Source organism: Mastigoproctus giganteus, chromosome 3 (genome assembly GCF_048544385.1).
Source record: "Mastigoproctus giganteus isolate SK-2022 chromosome 3, ASM4854438v1, whole genome shotgun sequence".
NCBI lineage: Eukaryota > Metazoa > Arthropoda > Arachnida > Uropygi > Thelyphonidae > Mastigoproctus > Mastigoproctus giganteus.
Window position 1 is genome coordinate 242,984,690 of NC_143577.1, and position 25,943 is coordinate 243,010,632.

At 35.7% G+C, this 25,943-nt stretch overlaps 1 protein-coding gene across 1 annotated transcript in view; it reads left to right on the forward strand.

Moving 5' to 3' along the window:
• Mybbp1A (MYB binding protein 1a) overlaps nt 1-25,943 on the forward strand; it is a 122,900-nt gene that overhangs the window by 85,384 nt on the left and 11,573 nt on the right. The window contains exons 21-25 of the mRNA XM_090370373.1: nt 5,313-5,484; nt 9,555-9,630; nt 17,827-17,876; nt 20,432-20,491; nt 20,969-21,033. Of these exons, the coding sequence (XP_090226499.1) occupies nt 5,313-5,484; nt 9,555-9,630; nt 17,827-17,876; nt 20,432-20,491; nt 20,969-21,033 (423 nt within the window). The remainder of the gene's footprint in view (nt 1-5,312; nt 5,485-9,554; nt 9,631-17,826; nt 17,877-20,431; nt 20,492-20,968; nt 21,034-25,943) is intronic.

The window sequence follows — 25,943 nt, forward strand, 5'->3', positions numbered from 1 at the left end:
TTATGGAGTGGGTTTCTGCTTCAATTTCTAATTCAAATTTTAATCTCTGATGGATGTTATTAAAAACCTGTAGAATATTGTTTATGGTCAAATGATCTGTGATAATTAGGATGTCATCCAGATATCTTCCATAATATGTGATCTGTGGTATAAATGGATCAAGATGGATCTTTTCTAATTTGTCTAAGTATAGTTCAGCAATGAGTCCACTGATGTTTAGGCCCATTGGGAGGCCGAAAATCTGTCTGTATATTTTTTCTTGAAAGAGAATGTAATTAGCATTTACTAATAGTTTTGTTAGTTTGAATATTGTCTTTGGGGAGTCTGGTGTTATTAATTTTTATGTTATCATCGTTTAAGTAGGCCCAGATTATGTCTAAGGCATAAGGTACATTTACGTTAGTGTATAGTGAAGTCACATCCAGTGAATATAACTTCATATCCTCCTTGATATGGAGATCTTTGAGGTTCATGGATAAAGCATCGTAGTTTTTTATGTTATATGTTAGGAGTTCTCGGAGTGGTTTTAGAATTGGGTAGATAAACATGGCTAAGGAAGCAAAAGCTGAATGCTGAATTCTTATATGACAGCATGGCAAGAATATACCCGGATCCTTGACATAACGTGGCCTCGACAATGCCCCCGGCATACACACTACTCGGACTCCCTCCAGTCACTATCTGGCAGAGTAGAGGTAGCAAGATTATATGCTAGCTGATCCGGAAGCCTCCTAAAGAGTTACCAGTAGGTTTGGTCCGGTGTACTAACTAGTGCCCGGCCTGTGAACACTGTTTTAGAGCTGTACCCTCGAAATGTAAGTCATATGCATGATGGTAGAGATAGGGAAGGGTTGACGAGAACTTAGCTCTGGAGACTCAACATGGGTTCCACCACTTCAAGCCTCCAATAAGCAAAGTGGTGGTATTGCACCAGTTGATGAGATTCATCTACCACCTAGAATATAGTCTCAGAATAAAAAAAAAAAAAGTAAAATTATAAAGTACACCACTTAAACAATTTTGTCCCCCCCCTTCAAATACATAATGGTGACCAGTAGAGAGATGATTAATTTTTGATTATACTAAAATTAGAGAAATTTCAAAAATAATTCTGCGTGTAATAATTATAAATTGGTGGTACTAATTTGTTATTTATTCTTTTTCAGTTGTTTTTGTGTATAGTAGTGCTAATGGTTAAGAAAAATTTGGAAAGTGAATTTTTATTGTTAAGTTAAGGTTTACTAAAATGATTATAGTAAAACCTTGTCATTTTGAAGTTCAAGGGACCATATTTAAAGATGCCATCTGCTGTATAGCAATACTGTATGCAGTACTCCAACAAATTTATGTTACTGATCCATTCAGTTTCATTTTAATAATGCTTTATTTAATAGGTTTTTTTTTTTTTTTTTTGTCTTTTTGAATTAGACAAGCATGGACCTCAATTAAGACTTTGAATTTCATTGTTAATGTATTTGAAATAATTCATGCTAAATGCATATGAAACCCTATATTGTTGGTCTGAGAATGGTAGTTACTTTGAAATACATTGCATTTTGAATAATCCAGTATCAAATTAATGATGTTATACTGTAATTATTGTAATAAAATGTCAGTGACGTATTAAAATTATTAAATTTATTGTGTGTACCCCAAGTATAATCATCTAGGTCGGAGGTGTTTGCAACTACTGTATCGAGAAGGGTCTCATTGTTCTACTTTCCTCAATTTTTCTTGAATCCAGACTGCTGAGTTTTCTCCTAACTTGAAAAGAACTCTATCACCAACTGTTGGTGGAAAAAACATAAATTTGGTTGTTCATAATTTCAGATCTATAATAGGCAGAAACTTTTTTTTTTAGTGTGTTTTATATCTTGATATCTATACTAGTAATATATAAAACCTCATGATACTAACTAAATTACAAAAAATGTTCTTGCCCAAGAGACATTTATGATCTTACCCTTATAATTACATGACAAGAATAATTATTAATTGTATATAGTGGTTACATGGTGTAAACCATGGTCGTCAAATGCATGTACGACTGCACTCCCATGCTGACCACTAGACTACATCAGTCCTAAAAGATGTTTTGTATATATGCTGATATGTCCGTTATAGCTCAGAGGAGTTTATAATTAATTAATTTCATAAAATTTGGCAGTATTTACTATCATTATACCATATTTAGAAGTTACATGGGCTCAAACCACGGTCATCTCAAATGTGTGTGTTTTTTCACATCCTCTTGCTGACCGTTTTTTCCCATCCTCTTGCTAGGTATTCTTTGTTTGCTTGCAAAGGACAATTAGTGCTAATTTTATCTTCTATTCAGAATAGGTTCAGGTTCTGGACCATTTTTTGTTCTCTTAAGCTGCCAGAACTTTCAGTCTGTATTCATTCATCCTTTAAAGGAAATCCATTGTTCAGTTCAATTCTAATATTTTGGATTTGATCTCCTTCACTTTTAAAAATTAAATTTTTTTTTTTTTTTTTACCTATTTCATCATTTCGCCAGTTTTTTTTTTTTTTTTTTGTAAATGTTCCCTCATATTTTTCCGTTGTTCAGTCTTCAAAGAAGCAACCAGTTCAGCCATGTTTTTTGGGCAGTCTTTCTTCACACACATCCAACAATCAAATTCATCCCAGAGCTTTTCTATAGGATTGAAGTCAGGGCTCTGGGCTGTCCATTCCAACTTTTTGACACCCATGTCCTCAAATCAGACTGCTGCAGCATGAACAGTATGACATGGACTGCTGATATAATTATGGGCCTTTCCTGACATGCTGCCACAAAGTACATAATGCATTATTGTCCAGAATATCTAAATAGAGCTCAGAATTCATGGCTTTTACAAAACAACCAATGGTCCCAGGCTAAACTATGAAAAACAATCCCAGACCATCATGCTGCCACCACCAAACTAGAGGATACAGTCCAGCAGATAGTGTTCTTCTTTCTTTACATATCAGCCACACCCTGATGCAACCATAAGATTAGTAAACCACGTACCATGATTCATCGCTCTAAAGCAAAGCTTTCCATTAGTCTATGGTTCAAGAATTGTGGCCCTTACCCCAAGCTAGATGGCATCTGGGATTAGTCAGATAATTGGTGGCTTGTGGACAGTTATATGACCATAGTAACTCATATTATGCAGTATCCTGTGCACTGTATTGGTACTAACATGTGTCCTAATCGTCTCACTGATGCCTTGCTATGACAACATCAACTTGCATTTTGAGTAGACAATTCTTTGCAGAGCTCTCCTGTCATATTCTGTCAGCTTTGGAGGTTTTCTGGATGTTTTTTGTGATAGTTTCAGTACCAGCCCACTTCCATTTGTAGATCACATCACTAGTCACCACCCTTGGGATCTTCAGTGCCATTTAAATATCACATACAGACCAATTGCTTATGTGCACCCTATTATCATTCCACACTGGAATGATAATAGATCATGGCATCTTACATTCACAATCATACTGCTGCCTCCTCAGAGTGCTACAAGCATATTTTTAGTTGTTTGACATGTGGTGCTTGGATAAAGTGTGACCAACTGCCAAAGAGGGGTGTCTGGATATTAATGGTAAGGCAATATGTCTAATTTATTATCTTATTCTGCTATGAAAGCATTGGCTGTGGTTCTGAAGTACAGTATCCTTACCCCAGAGCCAGAAAAGGATACCTTATCTCTTATCTCAAAAAGGATACCTCTCCATTGTAAGCTTTTAGTTAATGTGGAATGGTATCCTTTTTGCATCAGGGGACATTTTATATCATTTTAGTATCAAGAAGGTACAAACCTGTCTCTTGTCTTCTTATCAAGTAAAAAGCCCACAAATCACTTTTTTTTTTTAAATTTGGATTTACAAAATAAGTTAATCATATCTTCATTATTATTTCTTCTTGTTAGTTAAATTACTAATTATTTCATATAATTTTTATAATAATACTTCACATTTTTAAAGAATTTTTTTTATCAGTTCACAACATTCACATAAGTTTTTCTCACTCAATAAAATTGAGTTTTAACAAACTAAAATTGTCTTCAGTTTTCTATTTCCAATGTCTGTTTTCTTGTGTTAGTGCAGCTAGAAAATTTGAGTTAGGATGTGATAATTGAGGGATATGCTACTGCTATACAATTATAAACAAGCAACTAAGCCTTTTTTATGTCTTTTATATATATATATATATATATATAATCATATTCTTAACTTTTTAAGTATACTACATTATAGTTATTTACAAAAATTTTCTGTTCATTTTAATTTTTTGAATATACTATATCATAACAATTTACTAGACATTAAAACAGTTCTCTATTTCACACATAATTACAGGATTCCTTTTCCTTAAACCATTGCAGATAGCACTAATTACAAATTCTGTTTTTAGACAACTAGATTCAGTTCGCATCATGATGGAAAAGAGGTAAGAGCTTTTTCATGCTGTGGCCAAGTTAGTCTGTGTCATCTGGCAAGGTTTGCACAGTTTTGATTCTGGAAACTTTTTTTATTTTGCAAAACAGGCAAACTAGCCATGTAATATACACAGTTTATGATCATGATATTCTAATGCACCACGATGTTATCTCCCTTGCCACATATTCTAAATAATCCAACCCTTTACTTTAAATGGTCACCTAAAGTATTAGACATGCTTGTTGTTGTTGTTATTTTGGTTTTTAGGAGCATTAGCAACTAAGGCCATATTGCTCTGGGGATATGCGGTGGTCATTCCCCTGACCTTTTCACATCCTCCGTATTTGGTGGTCATTCCCCTGACCTTTTCACATCCTCCGTATTTGGTGGTCATGGGCTCGAACCCTGGATCAGACATGCATCACACAGCTTTAAAAGTGGTTTTACCTTATTATAGAATAAAGGTTAATGGAACACTTGAAAGGGAAGGGAACGAATTTGTATTCTTTGTGCAGCACCAAGACAACTTGTACTAATGATGGAGAATAACCAGAAGAAACTTATTTTTTTGTTATTAATAGGTTTATATACCTATAATAGCATTATAGCACAAACGAGAGATCTCTGTTGTTTGCCCCATTGAATTTCTAACAAAAGTTCTAAGGAATTAATTTATATTCAGTCAAATTATATATAGAAACTTTTCGTCTCTCTACATTAAAGTTTTTTTTTTTTTTTTTGTACGTGTTATAAAGAATCATATTTATTTGTAAATAAGTATCTACAATTCATGTTCCATCATTTTTAATAACTTTGAATAATATTAGTGTAAAAAAGGTGAAGAAGGTTACTTATTCCATTTCTTTTGATATTTATCCTAGGTGCTTAGATCTAGTAATGATATACTTGAAATCAGGACCTCCACTCACAAGAGCACTTCATTGTATCAGTCCATTAATTGCTGCAGCAGAATTTGGATTGCACCACAAACATCAAAATGTCTTGGCAGAAAAAGTATTTTCTGTTTTCTCAATATTATTAAAGGAAAAAAAGGTATGATTTCCATATTTATTGCTTTTTTTAAATGTAAGTTTATAATACTCAATTTTTCTAATATTTGAACTATGAAAAGCTTTGTAATAGGTAAATTCTTAGATTATCATAGTCATTGAAATGAGCTAGGTTTGTGTTTTATTTGAGAAATATTAAAAATAATATTTTATTAATAAAACAAACGTGAAGATATATATACAAAATGACATTGTTAAGTAACTCGTGTTTTGTTTCATTCACTACAGAAGATATGCTAACTGAATAAACTACTTCTAAAAATTATCGTGTGTGTGTGCTTGTTACATAATTGGGTGACTGCATGATCACATCCCAGTTGTCTATCTAATAATTATTCAAAAATAGCAGTACAGGTAACAATGTGTTTTGATTTTTGTGAGCCAAAAATTCAAAGGCCATCCAGCAGGCTTTTGAATTTAACCAAGCCATCAGCCTCAACTACTCATGGAGACAATTCATTCAAATAATTAAGAACTTCTTGGTTAAGGAAAGAAAAATTTATGAACGTCAGTCAGATCTCCTCTAAAATACCTGGTTCCTGAGAAATATTTTTATGGTAACCAAGTTGTCACATATTCAAAGTCTTTTCTCATATGGGCACCCTTTAGCCAATCTCCAGGCATGTTGCCCATCTTTGAACCATTTCAAGGATAACTGAATAACTGAAGAGTGCGAAGTTATCTAACCAGAAGAATTCCCCCCCCCCCAACTACATCTCTGCCAGGCTTGTGGGGAAATGACTGGAGTCCTGATACAATGTCTGCACCTTGTCTTCTCCAGTATAACATGTTTGAAGTTTATGAAAATGGGAAATCTCTATTGAGGATTGCAGATAAAAGAATAAAAAATGGTTCTTAAACTTGGAACGGGGTAGAGCTACATGTTAATGCCACTTCTTATAATTTTCATGGACCATTTAATAAAAGAATGAAAATTACTGACAAAGTTCAGTGTGGAAGGTGTGAAAATTGGATCATCATTAAATGCAGATGAAATTGTGCCGTTAAATAGTACTTTGCAGGTTCTTCAAGAATTACAGATTTAACTAGATGACGATTGTAGACAGTTAGACATGAAATTAATTATAAAAAAACAAACCTTAATATTAGTAGAGACAATTAAAAAAATTGGTGTGTAGACTAAATATCCAAAAATTGTGTATAATTTTGTATATTTTGTGTATTCCAGTTAAGTTAGAAGATTAGACATGGAAATAAACAATGGAATAAATAAAGCAGGAAATGTAAGAAGCTAGTTAAACAAATCGATTTTGTTGTAAATGAAAGTTTAGCCAAAAGACAAAATTAATTGTTATTATCACAATTTTTTAAATGTGCCTTAGCCTGTAGAGTTGAAAACTGCATAAGAAATACAGGAATTGGTCAAAATTGTCAGAAATTAAAGTTTCAAGAAAAAATAAATGTAACTAACAGATGGAAATACTGGCAAGACCATACAAATGAGGGAATAAAAACTAATTGGAGTAACTAATTAGTTTTTATTAGGTTGGTTGGTAATTAGATTGGTATGCACATATAGAAAGAATGAGAGGAACGGATTAGCTGAACAGATATTTGAAGTAAAAAGACTAATGGCATGTCATGCAGACATGATAGGAAAGAGAACTTACTCTGGCTAGGACAAGATTACTATTGTAATCTTCCTGCTTACTTGTAAGTGCTATTAATAGTTGTGGAATAATAAATATAATACAATAACTGCATAAAATAAAACCTTAAAGAAGAAAAAGGGTAGCATAGAGGGAAAATAATGAATGGCCGAAGGAAGACTTGAATGGCAGAAGCAGTGATTTGTGCTGTTGTATGACTGTACACCCACTTAGTATAACAAATTATTTGGGTTAGGATGACACAGTACCAGATTAAGGCATGGGATAACAGGGCAGCTGCCTGGGGTGCCATTCTTATAGGGGCGGCAGAAGCTGAAGAAAGAGGAAAGGATATTTTTACAAAACCCTACGCAGATTTCTAGGATATGCAAAGGGGCACTGAAATAATCTTTCTGCTTGGGGTGCAAGAATACCTTAGTCTGGCCCTGAGATGACAGTTGGGATATTCCATTATATTTTGGAAATGAGACGTTTTTTCTATTGGATCACTTATGTAGCTGCTAAGTTTGCTATATATAAAATATGAATAAGTTGTACTAGCCCTCGCATTGGTAAATCTTAGCCTTAGTGACTTGTAATTTGTTATACTAGAAAATGGTTAACAATTAAATGAAGATGGTTAGAATAGACCTTTGTTTTGTTTAATTCCCATTTTTTTTCCCCTTCACTTAATATACATACACTGGTGTTCAAAGAAATTGTTTCACCCCTTAAAATTGTAATTGTCATCCGAATAACGTAAGTATATGGCAACATTTCTTACAGATTGCATCGCATAAGATTGGCACGCATAGGTGATGACATAATATTGCATCAGCTGTTACTTTCAACTATATAAGCACACTCTGCTAGAGTTGCGGTCATTTCTTGCTTTTGTCAGGATGGTGAGTTACGTGCAGTTGACGCCATGAAGAAAGAGTGCTATTGTTGCTTTACGTGAGGAAGGATGTTCTTCTTGTCATATTGCTTATAGAGTGTCTTGTAATCAGTTGACAGTGAGTAGATTTCTTTCCAAACTCAAGAATACTGGTTCTGCTGATAGGAAAAAAGGAACACGACTCAAACGAGTCTCTACGCCAAAACAGGACTGCGTTTTGAAGCACTTATGCTTTCAATGGGAAGAACATACAGGAGTGGTAGCAAGTGCAGTAACAGTCAGAAGACACCTCTTCAAAAATGGACTTGTAGCCCATCGTCCTAAGAAGAAACCCCTCCTCACACAAAATGAAAAAGGCCCGATTAATTTGGTATAAGGTGCATGTCAAATGTTCTCCCAAAGCAGTGGAAGTCAGTTATTTTCTCGGACGAGAAGAAATTCAATCTGCATGGCTCTGATGGGAGACAAACAATTCACCGTAGACATGGTGAAGAATACCATCCAGACTGTATGATGTCTACAGTGAAATTCCCTACCAGCCAAATGATATGGGGGTGTATTTCGTATCATGGAGTAGGTCACCTGCAGTTTATAAAACGTTCCAATAATGCCAATGGATACCTGGCTATATTGGAAGGCAAATTGCTGCCAAACTTTAGAGACCATTTCAACCTGCCAAGTAACTGCATCTTTCAGGACAACTCTGCTCCTTGTCATCGGGCGAAAAGTGTAAGTAGGCACTTCTGTAGGTTACTTTAGCTTCTTTTCTGTATTCTGTTACTTTAGCTTCATTTCTGTATCTACATTTGTTACAGGTGAAAAACTGGTTGGAAGAATGGTCCATTACAACTCTTAGCTGGCCAGAAAACAGCCTGGACCTGAATCCTATAGAGAATTGTTGGTATTGTGTGGAATCTGCGGTTGCCAGAAAGAAACCAAAGACCCTTCGTGAATTGTAGGAAGCCATAATTCGTGTTTGGAACCATGAATTATCAGTTGATTATCTTCAGAAATTGATCTTGTCAATGCCTCAATGGTGTACTGCTGTCATCAGGGCCAGAGGTGGTTCAACTAAATATTAGTTTGCACCTGGTGAACTTTTCATTTTGTTTTCCATTTAAAATGATAAACTGAAGAAAATTAAGGGCTTTTGATAACATTTCAGCCATAATTGTCATGTTTACCAAAACCGTTGTATAAAGGTTGCAAATGCTCATTTTGGAATATTTTTAGAGCACCTATCAAATATAACTTAGCTTTGCCTTAACTATTAATAAATATCTTTTGTTTATATTTCTATTTGTGATGCTAGTCATTAATGTAAACATATGATCGTGAAAAAGAGTTAGAAATGTGAAATTCCTAGGTGATGCACTTTCTTTGAACACCAGTGTATATATATATATTATCTGTCTCATCTTTCATTGTCTGAATTATTTTTCTAATGTCAGCATTTAACCAGTGAAGTTTTCTTTTTTTAACAAGTAATGAATTTTCTGTAATATGGCAAGCAAGATGATTTCAATAATCATCTATTTTTTTCAGTTTCAGGAAAAGTTAAGCTTGGACGTATCAGTAGTTAGGCCAATGCTGCATATGTTAATGGAGAAAGCAAGTCACAGTGAGTTTCCCCTATTATATTTTTCTTATTGATTTCTTTTTATACACTTAACACTACCCAACATGATTTTTACCTCCTGCAAATCAGTGGTTGTTTTTGGTCAGATTTTATATATAGAATTTAAAATCAATCATAAAAATTTCCTATCATGTCTCAGTTTTAAGATTTAGATAGATAACTGGATGGATTCTGTACAAAGATATCATTACTGTTTGAAATACAATTTTTAAACTTATTAACTTTTGGTTGGTTTTGTTTATTGGGCTAAAAGTTAAGCAAGTACATCATTACTTGCTGACGAGGCTACTAGTGACGGTCGTGTTCAAAGCCGCTAAGTGGATTTTTCATATTTATTGATTTGAAATTATTGTTTTTCTAAAACTTTTGATTTAAATTTAGTAGTATAACATTATTTTGTGTCTTTTTGATTAATTTGGTGTATTTATTCTTTACTCGGCCTTGTAAAAATATCGGTAAGGGTTTCCATGTGTTCGTAACTACCGTTACCGTTAGTAACTTTCCCGCCATTGTGATACCGTACTAGATATACCGTAGGTTATATACCGTACTAGATAGCGTTAGTTGAACTTCGTTAGCAGTTAAATTGTACGTTTAAATAAATACATATAACGACTTAGATTACAAACGTAATATAATTAATAACATAACATAATAAATTAATAGAATCATGACTCAGACCAGAGCAGCAAAGCAAAAGGCTCAAGCTAATGGAAGTGCTGTGGCTCAGAGCAGAACTGAGGGGGGCAGTTGTCCTCTGACTCACAGCCTTATAAAATGCACTGTTTGCTTGATGTTTGCAGAGCAATCGGGTACGGGACATGATACTGCCAAGGGGGATGTCTTTGTGTGTGCGCGATGCAAGGAGTGTATCGATATCAGGCAACAACTCGGCATTCTTGTGGGCCTATATGAGAGCTTGAAGGACAGGGTGGATGCCCTCGAAGAAACTAAATTGAGGGGCCCATCACGCTCTCAGCTGCCCACATCAACGCCAGAGCTTGCACTTGGGCATCGCGTGACACAGAGACAACCCCTAAGGCAGAATGCGCTGGTCCCGAAGGAACTAGTAGTTGTTGGTGACTCTATTGTCAGGGAAACGGGGAACATGCTTTGTAAAAGAGATAGGTGGAACAGGACCAGGGTATGTCTGCCAGGGGCAAAGGTTGATGACGTTGTAGAGCGAATATCATCTTTTAAGGGCACAAAAGGTGATATAGTTGTACACGTTGGTACTAATAATATTAAGAGTAGGAGACCGGCAGAATTACTTAACAAGTACAGGTCACTGTTGAACAAAAGCCGAGAATTAGGGTTGAATTTGAAAGTGTCTGCAATTCTGCCCAGACACGATAGGAGGGAGTATATGATGAGAGCCTTGTCGATCAATTCGGCCCTGGAAAGATTGTGCAAGGCTCAAGGGGTAGAATTTTTTTCAGCCTGGACTGTACTTGTTAACAGGAGAGATTGCTTCTACAGGGATGGGATACACTTAAATAGAAAGGGTGCAAGAATATTTGCTGATGCTATCGAGGCAGTGTTAGGTGGGTCGGAAAACTGCTAGCTTGGGGGGAGACAAAGACCAATAGATTGACAGTAGCCACTGGCACAGGTGAAAGAGATTCTTGCACTGCTTCTATTAGAATGAGCAGAAGCCTGAAAAACAAGATGCATGGTATTTCAGAGACTGCTGGGAGCCATTGCGGTACAAGTAAACACATGGGTTGTGTTAGGGTAGCTAAGAATAGAAACAGGTGCAGGTATACTTGCGTGTACACCAATGCTAGGAGTTTAGTAAATAAATTTGATGAATTTGAGGTATTGCTCAAAACATCGAAGGCAGATATTGTTGGGATATCAGAGACGTGGTGTCACACAGATATAAGGAATGCAGAACTGGAATTTGGGGAGTACAACGTCTACAGAAAGGATAGACAGGATAGGAAGGGAGGAGGGGTTATGCTATTAGTTAAAAAACACATAAAATCCAAGGAAGTGAAGCCAGTCGACATCGATGGACAGGGCAGTGTCGAGTCAGTTTCGTGTGACATAAGCATAGGTAAATCAAAATTGAGAGTAGGAGTGTGCTATAGGCCTAATGACTCTGATGAGTATAATAAGATACTGTACAGGGAAATGGAATGGGCCAGTAAATCAGAGAGTCTTATAATGGGGGATTTTAATTTCCCAGATATTTGCTGGAATTTGTGGGTTGGTCACTCACACACTAGCAAGGCTTTTGTGGATTTATTGGATGATTGTTTTCTACATCAGCATGTTCGGGAGGCAACTAGAGGGAGTAATACTCTTGATTTGATTATCAGCAGTGATTCTTCATGCATTAAGAATCTGCAGATAAATGAACCACTAGGTGGCAGTGATCACAGTGTGCTGAAGTGGGATTTACTCAAAGAGGTAACTACCATTAGGGGTAAAGGGAAGGGTTATTGCTTCCGTAAAGGCGACTACGATGGACTGAGACAGTATTTAAATTCTATACAGTGGGACCAACTGATGATGTTACCAACAGCAAATTCAAAATGGGAAGCATTCAAAGAACTTATCTTGGAAGCTACTAGGCTTTACATACCAACTAAGAAATATTGTTCAAGGTTTAGGCCAAAATGGATGTCGGATGAACTAATGAGGCATATGGCAGAGAAGAAAAATGCATTGGATACATACAAATTAACACATGACACAGAAGCCTATGATAGATACAAGTTGATATGCAACCAAGTTACAAAGGAGGTTAGGCAGGCGAAGGCAGATTACGAGAAATCCTTGGCAAGGGATGCAAAGAAAAACAGCAAAGAGTTCTTTACTTATGTAAACTCTAGAAGGAAGGGGGTGAATCAGATTGGTCCACTTGATATTGATGGGTCAAGTGTTGATGATCCTGCTCAGGTAGCTAACAAACTAAATGAATATTTTGCATCACACATGAGGAGTTATTCAGCGAGGGGAATGCCAGAGGTGTATTCAACTCTAGCAGTAAGCTACAGAATCTTGAAATAACTGGGAGTAAAGTGGAGGAGAAACTGTTGAAGATAAACACAAGAAAGGCACCCGGGGTGGATGGGATCTATCCAGTTATATTAAAGGAGGCAGCAAAGGAAGTAAGCAAACCCTTAGCCATAATTATGAGAGCTTCCTTGGACTCAGGGGAGGTACCCATAGACTGGAAAAGTGCAAATGTGACCCCAATTCACAAAGGAGGATCAAAGGCTGACACAAGTAATTATAGACCTGTGAGCTTAACTTCTGTTCCAGGAAAATTAATGGAGGCACTGGTTAAAGAAGCACTGCAGGATCATTTAGACAAGACTTCAGTTATAGCTCAGACACAGCATGGTTTTGTTAAGGGGAAGTCTTGCCTGACCAACTTGATTGGATACTATGATGCAGTCACAAAAGAACTGGATGCAGGGAATAACTTTGATATTATATACTTGGATCTTAGAAAGGCTTTTGATACTGTTGCACATGGAAGACTGCTACACAAATTGGAGCAGTGTGACATTGGAGGCAAATTGCTGCTATGGATAAAGGGGTGGTTGAGGGGGAGAAGACAGAGAGTGGTAATCAATGGACACTGCTCATCGTGGACTGATGTTATTAGTGGAGTCCCTCAGGGCTCAGTGTTGGGTCCATTATTGTTTTCTGTATTTATAAATGATATTGATGATGGTATATCGGGCTTAATGTCCAAGTTTGCAGACGATACAAAGGTTGGCAGGGTTGTCAAGGACACTACTGACACTATGCTGCTGCAACAGGATCTGGAAAGGTTGAGCAGATGGGCTGAGAGGTGGCAAATGAAGTTTAACATTGATAAATGTAAAGTACTACACATGGGAAACAGCAACCCCAGAGCAACGTATCAACTCTGTGGTACTACACTGACAGTGGTAGAGAATGAAAGGGACTTGGGGGTGGTTGTGCAGGCAGATATGAAGTTCTCTGAGCAGTGCAGAAGGGCTGCAAGAGTAGCTCATGGAGTATTGTCAATGATATACAGGAATTTTTCCAGCAGGGATAAGGAGGTGATTATTCCATTGTATAAGGCGATGGTCAGGCCACACCTAGAGTACTGTATACAGGTCTGGAGGCCTCATTTCAAGAAGGATGTAGAGCTGCTGGAACGAGTACAGAGAAGGGCAACAAGATTAGTGAATGGAACAAAGGGGTGCTCTTACGAAGAAAGGCTTAAGTTTTGCAAATTACAGTGTCTGGAGACTAGGCACCAGCGAGGTGATCTGATAGAGGTGTATAAAGCCTTGAATGGTTTAAGCATGCTCAATGCTGATGGGATTCTTCCTCTAGCTCAGAAAAATCACCTGAGAGGGCATAAATTCAAATTGAGGAAAGACAGATGTAGGATAGACGTGCGGAAATTTGCCTTTAGCCAGCGGGTGGTTGGTTGGTGGAACAGACTTCCATCCCTTGTGGTGGAGGTTGATAGCCTAAATAAGTTTAAGGCTCAGCTGGACAGGTATTTTGAACGAACAGAGGGGTGAAGTGGAAGTGGGTTTTTTTTTTTTTTTTTTTTTTTTTGGCTGATGCTGCATAAGCTTGCTTTCTTGCATCAAATGCCTCTACTAATGCTAATGCTAATGCTATTACTGTTCTTGCAATATAGTATATTTTGATTTTGATGCACTTTTCCAGACAAGTCAGTATTTTTATTAATTTTATTACACCATTCAACTGTTCAATATATAGTGTATGATAAACTATGCTACAAAAATTCACCTTCTGTTCAAATTTACCAACTGCTTTTACTGTTTTTAGGTTAATGCATTGTTAAAATGGGGAAGACAAAGCGCACAGAACTTGCGTTAATCACCCAGACAGCTTCTGCTATGTTTGTGGACACTTAACCCCAAAAACTCAGAGGAAGAAAATATACGTCACAAAAGTTGCATATTCATTGTACTTTGGCTGCAAGATCAGTGACCAAGAAAAAAATTGGGCTCCACATATCTGTTGTATTACTTGTACAATGAACTTAAGGCTATGGTTATATGGCAAGCTGAGAGCATTACCTTTTGCCATCCCTTTGGTGTGGCGCAAGCCCAAGAATCATTTTGAAGAATCATTTTGACGACTGCTATATTTCTGCATGACAAAAATAAAAGAACTGCCAGTACCTGTGCCACCAAGATCTTGGGGTATTGGAAGTGGTGATGAGGGTACAGAAGAAATCGTTTTACCAGATGTCACGGAATCATGTACTTCACATGATTTGGACTATGAGCCAGAAAAAGAAAAGGCCCTACACTACATTGAACAAGAAGAATTAAGCAACTTGACTTAATTACTCGGATCCAGACTACAATAGTGGAACTTACTTGCCAAAGGTACAAACATTACAATATACCATAAGCGAAATGAAGAGTCTTCAAGATATTTTGCAATGGAAAACAACGTGTGTCTGCAAAGACGTCATTGGTCTTATTCACAAACTGAACATTGATCACAATACTTCTGAATGGCATTTGTTCATTGATGCGTCAAAGCTAAGTTTGAAAACAGTATTGCTTTATAATGGAAATACTTTACCATCAATTCCTCTTGTTCATGCTGTTGGCCTGAAAGAAACTTACGATAGTATGTTCCAGATCCTTGCTGCTATACGTTACAATGACTATGGTTGGAATATTTGTGGTAATCTCAAAGTGATTGGACTGTTTGTTGGTTTACAAGGTGGTTCCACTAAATACTGTTGTTTCCCATGTTTGTGGGATAGTCGTGCAACAGCCAAATCACTACGTCGTATAACACTGGGACAGGAGAGGTGAATATATTCCCAGCAAAAGCAATGTAAAGTATGTTCCATTGGTTGATCCACAAAACATTTACACATCAAGCTTGGACTGATTAAGAATTTCACTAAGGCACTGCATAAAGAGAGCAGAGGATTTGCATATTTACTGAAAATGTTTCCAAATTTATCTCATGCAAAGCTGAAGGAATGAATTTTCATAGATCCTCAAATAAGAAAGCTCCTAAAAGATGAAGAATTTCAAAGAAACCTGAAAGGTGTTGAACTGGCTGCATGGAAATCTTTCACGGATGTGGTACACGGATTCCTCGGAAAGAGAAAAGAAGAGAACTATGAGCAAGTGGTGACAAACTTGCTGAAATGTTACAAGAACATGGGGTGCTGAATATCAATGAAAATGCATTTCCTTCATTCCCATCTGGATTTCTTTCCTGAACAAACTTAGCAGATGTCAGTGATGAACAAGGAGAGTGCTTCCACCAGGACGTATCTGCAATGGAAAAATGATACCAAGGTTGCTGGGACTCTGCCATGATGGGAGATTACTGTTGGTTCCTTAAACAGGAAAGAAATCTGGAGTATAAAAGGAAATCATTTGAGTGGGAAACATGTCTAAGTAACATATTTTGTGTAATAATTACAACCATGTATGCTGATATTGTATAAAAACAAGGAATTTAAAAAATGCATACATCTTTTGATGTAGATGTGACAGAAGTAAAAGATTGATATTTTCATAATCAGGACATTAATTTTGTCCAGAATAACCAACTTTCATTCCAGAGGTATGACAAAAAAAAAAAAAATGTTGTCAGGTAGCGTAATTTTATAAGAAATGAATATAGCCTACTTATCATATAAATGCTTTTGTCTTTATTTTGGAATTTGGACTATTATAATCTTCCTGATTACGTATATTATGAGTGCTATTAACAGTTGTAGAATAACAAATTTGATAGAATAACTGCATAAAATAAAACCTTAAAGAAGAGGAAAAAATTCCTTACAGTGTTTGTCATCTTATAGTGGCAAGTCACAGCTGGATTGTCAGCTCCTACACTCAGAGTGCCTACTGCACACTAATGAGGGGACAGCAGTTTCCAAGGCATTAATTATATCAATAAGTAAAAAAAGAAAATAAAGCTGAATGTGGAAATGACGGAGGAAATTCACTCCTGCCAGGTAAAATCCGTGCAAGTAACTGAAACAAGTCAGTTAGAAGTATTGTAGTGTTGAGGCTTGGAGAAAAACTTTAATAAATGATAAATAATAAAGGTTAGGCATAGTAATAAATAATAGAATAAGTAAAGCAACAGAACAGTAACACATCTCTAATAGAAAGATAACTCACCTCAATACAGAGGCAAGTTATCTTTGTAAAGAAGTCTTTATTTCACTTGTGATTGTTATTTGGATAATTAGAAGCATTCAGGCTGTAATTCTGTAAGTGTAAAGCAGAAAATCAATTATAAAAAATGAATATTCATTTGGAACAAAAGAGAAATCAACCAAAACCAGCTGAAAATAGGCTTCAACCTATTTTGAGCTGGCTAAGAAATAAGAGAATTATTAAAGACCACAATCTTCAGAAATTAGTTTTAAGAAAAATAAATGGAACTAAAAGATGGAGGCAATGACAAGTGCATACTAGAAATGAGAACTTAAGAAAAAATCTTTGGGCAACATACAGTCAGAGCTACATTAATTACACTTAAGATGAGTAGTGCAGGTAGATAGGATGGGAAAAGGAAGATTAGCTAGACAGATATTTGAAGTAAAAATGAATGGTAAACTCAGAAACCAAACAAGAAGAGAAATTGATGGTGTCAAACAAGCATTAGAAGAAAGAGGACTTGTTCTGAGTAGGACTAAATTTTAACAGGAAAAAGGATAATATAGAAGAAAAATAGTAATTGGAAGGTTAATAGTCTAGAAGGATTGATTTGTATTTTTGTTCTGACCTGTTATAACCACTGTGTTATAACAGATTTGCAGGATGGTAATGCAAATGGGAGAACACTAATATTGGCATTCCCACTTAACTTATTAGTGCCACTGGCTATGATAGAAATGCAGTATTCAAACATGTGTACATTTGCTATTATTCACAATAATCCTTTTATTTATTTTCACTTAATATCTATGAAACTCAAGGATTACCTCTTGCAACCTATTAGAAAAGCTAAAGTTAAGTTAGTTAAGCCAGTTTCAGAAAAGTCTGTATATATTCATCTGTGTGTTTAACATGTCTGAGTTATTTAGATGGGTGATTTCTTGAGACTCGGTTATGTAGGTGTAAAATGTTATATAATTTCTTTTGATTATTGAAGGATGTAATTTTTTATTAATAATATTTAAATGTTCTAATTTATTATTTTTGTATTTTGTAGCATCAAATCCTAAATTCTTAAAACTTCTGAGCTCCCTGTGTTCATTCCTGGTAAGTAAGCAATTTTTCATATTAGACATTTTTTGAATATGATATATTTTATAGTAATATGTTTTAAAATATAGAGTGAGCCTATATTAAAATATATGAATGAATTTGAAAATCATTTATCTTCAAAAAATGTTTGACTTTGAATACTTAAAAATGTTCAGTAATAAGTAATATAGTTAATTCTTCAATGCAGAAGAATTTAAATTTCCACCCATACCCTACTGCAGGAGTTTGTCTAGAGATTCTTCTAAAAGGGTAAGGAAATTTTTACCTCATTTTTGTAAACCTTCTTTTATACAAAAGTTATCTTAATCCCATGAAAACCTTGTTCCATTCATTGACAGTATGAAGTTTGCATCAGAGGTAATAAATTTTCTTCAAGTGCAAGGATGGTGGGCATCATAGTAAAGCTGTAGTGATTTGTTTGTTTGTTTGTTATTTGGTTTTTATGATCATTAGCAACTAAGGCCATATTGCTCCGGGGTATGCGGTGGTCATTCCCTGACCTTTCCGCATTCTCCATATTTGGTGGTGACGGGCTCAAACCCCAGTCTAATCAAGAAGCGTGTGCTATGCACTGCTGCTCCTTCCCACCTGGCTACAGAGGCGCAGCTGTAGTGAACCAGTGAGAGATTGTCCATGAGTCCTTCAAAATCTGAAGCCTCCTTGATTTTTCCCACACTAAATCTTTGAAATATGGCTTTATTCTGCATTATCACATAGAAGTGATAAGAATTTGACTTTACTCAGCTTCCTTTCCTCTCATACCTTATGTTTCAGTGCCCAACTACTTTCTGACAGTGACCTTTGAAAAATGTAAATTTTGTCACCATTATACACTTGCCGTAGCAAAAGTACTGATTCCTTTTTTATATATATATATAAAAAGCAGTTTTTGCAATGCTTTCAAAAGTCAATCCCAGGAACCCCATCAGTGATTTTCTTGTTTGTAATGTTGTGCTTCTTGCAAAACTACAATAAGCATCCACATTCACTACTAGCAGTAAAGTTCTGAATTTTTAAATGTTTAGCAGGTCTCTCTGCTACATTTGCAATTTCCACCTCTCTAACCAGTTGACATGTTACATAATGCCTGGTTATACCCACTTTTTCCAATTTGGTGTCAATAGCAAACTATATTTTGTTCTAGATAAGGATTAACATCACATTTCATGGCAAATTGTAGCTTATATATATATATATATATAAATTCTTATTTCCAGAAATAATGCTGCATAATTGAGAGAATGCCACAGTAGGGTGGATGAATATGATTTAAAAGTCCTTTGTGCTCTTTACATGCGTATCCTAACATAATTTAAACATGTTGCCATCATAAACTAAAGTAGTAGCTTTTTGCTACTACATCAGTGTGTGACCAGCATTAATAAAGAATTCTCATTTTTTTTTAGCTTTTATTGCTTTTCATTACATCACATACAGTTCGTTTATTTATTCCAAATGTTCCAACAGAAATTACCTGGCAGTTTGCATGTGGTCATTTAGATGTTTCTCTGATTTCTAAAACTGTCCAAAAAATAGATATGTGGTTAAATAGGTCTGTGAAATTGAGTTTTATCTGTAGTTAAATTGATCATTAAAATATTTAATAAAACTTTAACTCAAATTTTATTTTTCATTCATATTCAGATAATTATATTGCTTGTCATTTAGTGTGCTTAATGGATTATACTAATTTCAGCAATCTTTGTAATCTCTCAATGTTTTGATGAACTAAATAAATAAAGTAAAACTTAATCTTGTGTGGAGCAAAAGTGTTTTCTTGTTAACTTTATTTTGCATTAATACTCTCCCATGCACCATCCTTCATTCAATATATGCCTTTCTTGTTTCTGTTTTGCTCATTCCCTGTAAACTTGTGGCTATCTTTATTCTGAAATACTCCGTAATTAAGAGTGCATGGCTTAAAATTCTAGTAGTTTTTTACTTTTATTGTTAGGTTTACTCTCTCTCAACAAACTTTCCTTAAATATCTGTATAAATGTAATCATAATTTCCTATCCTGCTATAAATCTTCAACCAGTATTATGTTTTTTCCTTGTCATTGGTTTCTGCTAGCTACTCATCTTTGTATTCAGTACATTTTTATTCATCCTAGTTTCTGTGATCAATGTGATATCACATTGATCTAGTTCCCATAATAATTTCACCCTCTTATTTAAGCTCCTAATGTCAACTACGTTGATAAATGTTTACACTGTAAACATTTATCAAATGTAAGCTTGCTCATTTATTGATTAAATTCAGAAATTTGCACTTGTGCTCATTAAATACATGTTAGCATTAGTAGTGGCAAATAATGCAAAATGCAAGCTTACACAGCATCAGCCAAAAAAATTGGCTGATGCTTCTCATATCCTGTCCATCTCCTTCAACATCTTTTGTGTCCTGACAGTACTTTATACTGAAGAGTTAATTATAGTAGTTTATATAACAGCAGTTTATATATATATATATATATATTTATAAACTGCCTTTTTACCACCTCTTTGTATCGTCCGTTTAACAGCTTACTGAAAATTAATCCATTTCAGATTCGTGCTACAAAGAAAAGTACATCAACTTCTGCATCCAGTGAGCACCAGAATCATGAGGTTGGTAGTTTTATATATTTCTATAGTTTTCTATTTTTATGTTTTAGCTTTGTGCACTTTATTAATAGTATTTCTCTCTCTCTCACTCACTCTCATAACACTCCCCTGTGTGTTCATTTCATGTCAGTTCAACTCGAAAAATAGGTTGAACTAGATTTGTGGTTGGAAACCACTTTAAAATAAATTTAAATTTATTTAAATTTATTATAAATATAGGTTTTAATTTTTTTATCATTGATGCTGTTGCTTATTTTAATAGTTTTCATAAAGTAATTATGGGCTAAAACATAAAGCCTAACTGAAATGTTTTTGAAAACTTCTTATTTACTAGTTTGATGTGTCACCATTATTCTACAAATTACCTTCTTTTCAGATAAATGTAGGATGGTAGTGATACATTTAACTGTTTTTCAGTTTTTTTTTTTTTTTTAATTTTATGTTATTTGAAGAAGTAAAGAACTAAAGTTTCTTTCACAGCCTCCTGAAGAAATGTGGGTTTTGACAGAGTACAAAACAGCAATGGATCGTTTTGTGAAACAGAGGTGTGTATTAATTGTATTTTTTTTTATACATTTGTACTATGACAATGACATAATATTGCTATGGGCATTGATGTGCCTAAAAAACAAACGACATCTATTGTTTAAGAAGCCTTGTGATCTTATTTTGACCATTTCATTCATTGTGGGTAGTCAAGTTGGCAGTGCTGCATGTTGCTGCCTATTGAAAATAGTTGCTTGATTCTTCTCTCTCTCTCTCTCTCTCTCTCTCTCTCTCTCTCTAATGAAGAAAATATTCAGAGGCAGTTTTTAGTTAGCTTTGAGCTGGATGATCCTATGCTTTAGTTTTGAGGATTCCTTTTCATGTTCTTTTTTTTTTTTTCTTTTTTTTTTCACTAATTGGAGGATCCTTGACTGAGTGTGTTTGTCATTTCTACCTGTTTGGAAATGGGCAACTTTTAATCCTATCAGTGGCTGAAGGATCTTATCCAGACCATTTCATGGGATCTGATTAGTGCCAGTCTTATTAAGAGGTGATGTTTTTTTATGATTTTCCTCTACATTTTTTTTCATCCCATAAGCCAGCTAGACACATAAGTATATACTTATATATATATATATATACACTGTGCTGCCACTTTATTAGGTACACCTACCTAGTAGCGTGTTGAGTCTCCTTTAGCCTTCAAACAGCCTGATTTCATCTAGGCATGGATTGAACAAGATGCTGAAAACGTTGTGCAGGAATGGAGTACCATGCAGATATGAGTGTGTCACGCAGTTCCTTGAGATTCGACAGAGGTGTAGGCCTGTAGTGAACAGCCCTTATCAGCTCATCCCAAAGATGTTCAGTAGGATTGAGATCCACGTACTGAGCAGCCCACTGCAGCAAAGAAAAGTCATTGTCATATTCCTGGAACCATTCCATAGTGATTTGGGCTTTGTGCTCTGGTGCATTATCCTGCTGGAAGTAACCATCTGACTGAGGATAAACTATCAACATGAACGGATGCACTTGGTCAGCAACACTATTTAGGTACGATGTGGCATTCAGACGTGAATCTGTGGGTATCAATGGATCCAATGTGTGCCAAGACAACATTCTCCACACCACAACACTGCCCCCACCACCTTGCACAGTAGTCGTCAGACATGACGGGTCCATGGATTCATGTTGTTTTCACCAAATTCTGAGCGATGCACCAGGAACTTTGACTCGTCAGACTAAGCAACTGTTTTCCAATACTCGATAGTCCAGTGCTGGTGTTGCTGTGCCCACAGGAGGCGTGCTCTCTTGTTCTTCATTGATAACAAAGGTACGTGATGTGGTTATCGGCTGTTGTAGCCCATTCGCGACAAAGTGCAACTAGTGGTCCATTGTGATATTTTGTTCTGCACACCAAGGTTGTATTCTGACATGGTGTACAAAATTGTAGCCCATCTGTTTGCTTGCACGATTCTAGCCATCCTCCTCTGACCTCTCTCATCAACAAGCGATTTTCTTCCACAGGAGTGCCGTTGAGAGGATGTTTTCTGTTTGCTGCACCCTTCTCGATACACCCTTGAAACTGTGGTGCGTGAAAAGTTCAGGAGAACTGCTGTTTCAGAGATGCTTTATCCAGCACATCTTGCACCTACTACCATGCCACATTTAAAGTCCGTTAGATCACTCCTTTTCCCCATTCTTGGTACGGTTTGTACGCTTAACTGATACTAGAAAGGAAGTTTGGGAATCGGTTGTTAGAAATATCATAATGCTTAATTAAAGCTAGATGTTTAGAGACTAAAAGTACCATTAAAAAAGGCATTCAAACACAATTAAAAAATAAGAATTCAAAATACACTTTAAAACTCCAAAAGAGGTATTTATGCCTTTGAGGTTGGGTATAATGATAGGCACTGATTTCCCAGATTATAAGCCTACCACTATAAGTTGTCTCGTGTTGCACTTCTAATAAGTAACACTTCTTGCACCATATTGCCATCTGGTGTGGGGAGGGGTGTACCATGGCACTAATGAGTAACCTTATAGTTCTCATTTTGAGAAGTGTCATTAAGAGAACAGTGCCCCCTTTAACACTAATGGCTAAGGAAACAATACTAGAAGAATCCAGGCCTATCTCCACATTAACGCCAGAGCTTGCACTTGATCGTCACACAACACAGCGGCAACCCCCAAGACAGAATTTTGCTGGTCCCACAGGAACTAGTAGTTGTTGGTGACTATTGTCAGAGAAAGGGGGAACATGGTATGTAAAAAGGATAGGTGGAACAGGACCAGGGTATGTCTGCCAGGGAGCAAAGGTTGATGATTTTATAGAGTGGATATCATCTTTTAAGGGCATAAAAGGTGATATTGTTGTACACGTTGGCACTAATGATATTAAGAGTAGGAGACCGGCGGAATTACTTAACAAGTACAGGTCACTGTTGATAAAAAGCCACGAATTAGGGTTGAATTTGAAAGTGTCTGCAATTCTGCCCAGACACAATAGGAAGGAGTATATGATGAGAGCCTTGTCAATCAATTCGGCCCTGGAAAGATTGTGCAAGGCTCAAGGGGTAGAATTTTTTTCAGCCTGGTCTGTACTTGTTAACAGGAGAGACTGACTGCTTCTACAGGGATGGGATACACTTAAATAGAAAGGGAGCAAGAATATTTGCTGATGCTATCGAGGCAGTGTTAGGTGGGTCTGAAAACTGCTAGCTTGGGGGGGGATACAAGGACTAATAGATTAACAGTAGCCACTGGCAGACGTGAAAGTGATTCTTGCACTGCTTCTATTGGAATGAGCAGCAGCCTGGAAAACAAGATGCAGAGTATTTCAGAGACTGCTGGGAGTCACTGCATTACAAATAAACACGTGGGTTGTGTTAGGGTAGCTAACAATAGCAACAGGTGCATGTATACTTGCGTGTACACCAATGCTAGGAGTTTGGTAAATAAATTTGAGGTATTGCTCAAAACATCAAAGGCGGATATTGTTGGGATATCAGAGACATGGTGTCACATGGATATAAGGAATGCAGAACTGGAATTTGGGGAGTACAATGTGTACAGAAAGGATAGACGGGATAGGAAGGGAGGAGGGGTTATGCTATTAGTTAAGAAACACATAAAATCCAAGGAAGTGAAGCCAGTCGACATCGCTGGACAGTGCAGTGTCGAGTCAGTTTGGTGTGACATAAGCATTGGGAGATCGAAATTTGAGAGTAGGAGTGTGCTATAGGCCTAATGACTCTGATGAGTATAATAAGAAACTGTACAGGGAAATAGAGTGGGCCAGTAAAACAGAGTCTCATAATGGAGGATTTTAATTTCCCAAATATTGACTGGAATTTGTGGGTTGATCACACACACTAGCTTGTTTTCTTGCATCATATGCCTCTACTAATGCTAATAAATATCCTTAATATTGTTTGAAAAAAAAAAAAAAAAAAAAAATACAACACAAGTAGATATTTCCAGGTAGTTTTTTTTACACTGGTCACTCATGTTATAAGCACTATAAAAATCACATTCATAATGACTGACTGTTTTTATACAAAAAAAAAAACAAAAAAAACTATTAATATATTTGTGTCTGAAGGCCTCACCTAAAAAAAAATTTAATTATTCAATTGCACCTTATACAACTAAGATATTAGTGATTTTACAATAATTGGTATAGGGTAAGAATTTTTTTTTTCCCTGCTTATTACAGCATTTCCTTTTAATAACACAAAATAATAGTAATAAAACTGAAGTTACTATATTTCTAAAAGTGATTTGTTTTATTATTTTATTTATTAATCTGTGGTGTAAGAAAGCGGTGGTTTCAACATACATTTTGATTCAGAACTAGGATCCAAAGACAGACAACTAGCTTAATTGGTTGTGTTATGGGTTGTCTCTATGAGGAATATCTTAGAAAATGTGGACTTCAGAACTTGGGGAGAGTAAGACAGCTTATTATCCTGGTTTCACAGTGAATGTGACCTGGTTAAGGTATTTAAAGGAATAAGCAAAATTCACTGGCAGGTGAAACAAGAACATGGAGAGGACACATACTAAATTTGGAGAGCAACGGGTTATATCTTTCCAGGAAGCATGTTAATCGATGGAATAACTTGCCTCCAAATGTAGTTGCAGTAGAGAGTCTATAAGAGTTCAAAGCGGAATTGGCTAGTTATATTTCAGGAATGGTCATATTGTGATTGATTGAGGCATTTTTTAAACTGTGAAGAATAATTTTTGCTTCTTTACATCATATAGCCTCACTAATATGGCTGCATATAAGTCAGGCTATATGCAGAAATTTATCATCAAAGTTCCAATAAGAATGCTAGGTGGAAATTTTATGTATTTATTACTGATTGACAAAACATGTACATTTCTGAATGAATTTTTGTTGACTTTGTTGTAATGTTTATTCTAATAAAAAGAGTTAATCTGAATTAAGATATTAGTGATTTTACAATAATTGGTATAGGCTAAGAATTTTTTTTTTTCCCTGCTTATTACAGCATTTCCTTTTAATAACACAAAATAATAGTAATAAAACTGAAGTTACTATATTTCTAAAAGTGATTTGTTTTATTATTTTATTTATTAATCTGTGGTGTAAGAAAGCGGTGGTTGCAACATACATTTTGATTTTTGAAGATTTCCAGGTTCAAAAATCATTACCTATAGATGTTATTATAGTCATGTTTTTAAATTTAAAGCTAAACTATATTTGTGAAGCTGTGCTATAATCACATAATTCTGCAGTTGCCTTGTCCTGTTAAGGCACAACAAAATGCAACATTTCTAATAATGCATTTGCTGAACTACTGATTTTTTTTTTTTTTTTTGAGGAGCAAATCAGAATCCAACACAACCATACTGTATAGCTCTGACGATGTTATTTTCCTGGGCACCTGCAACAAGTGCATGCATGGAAATACCACTGAACATGGTGTTCATGCTT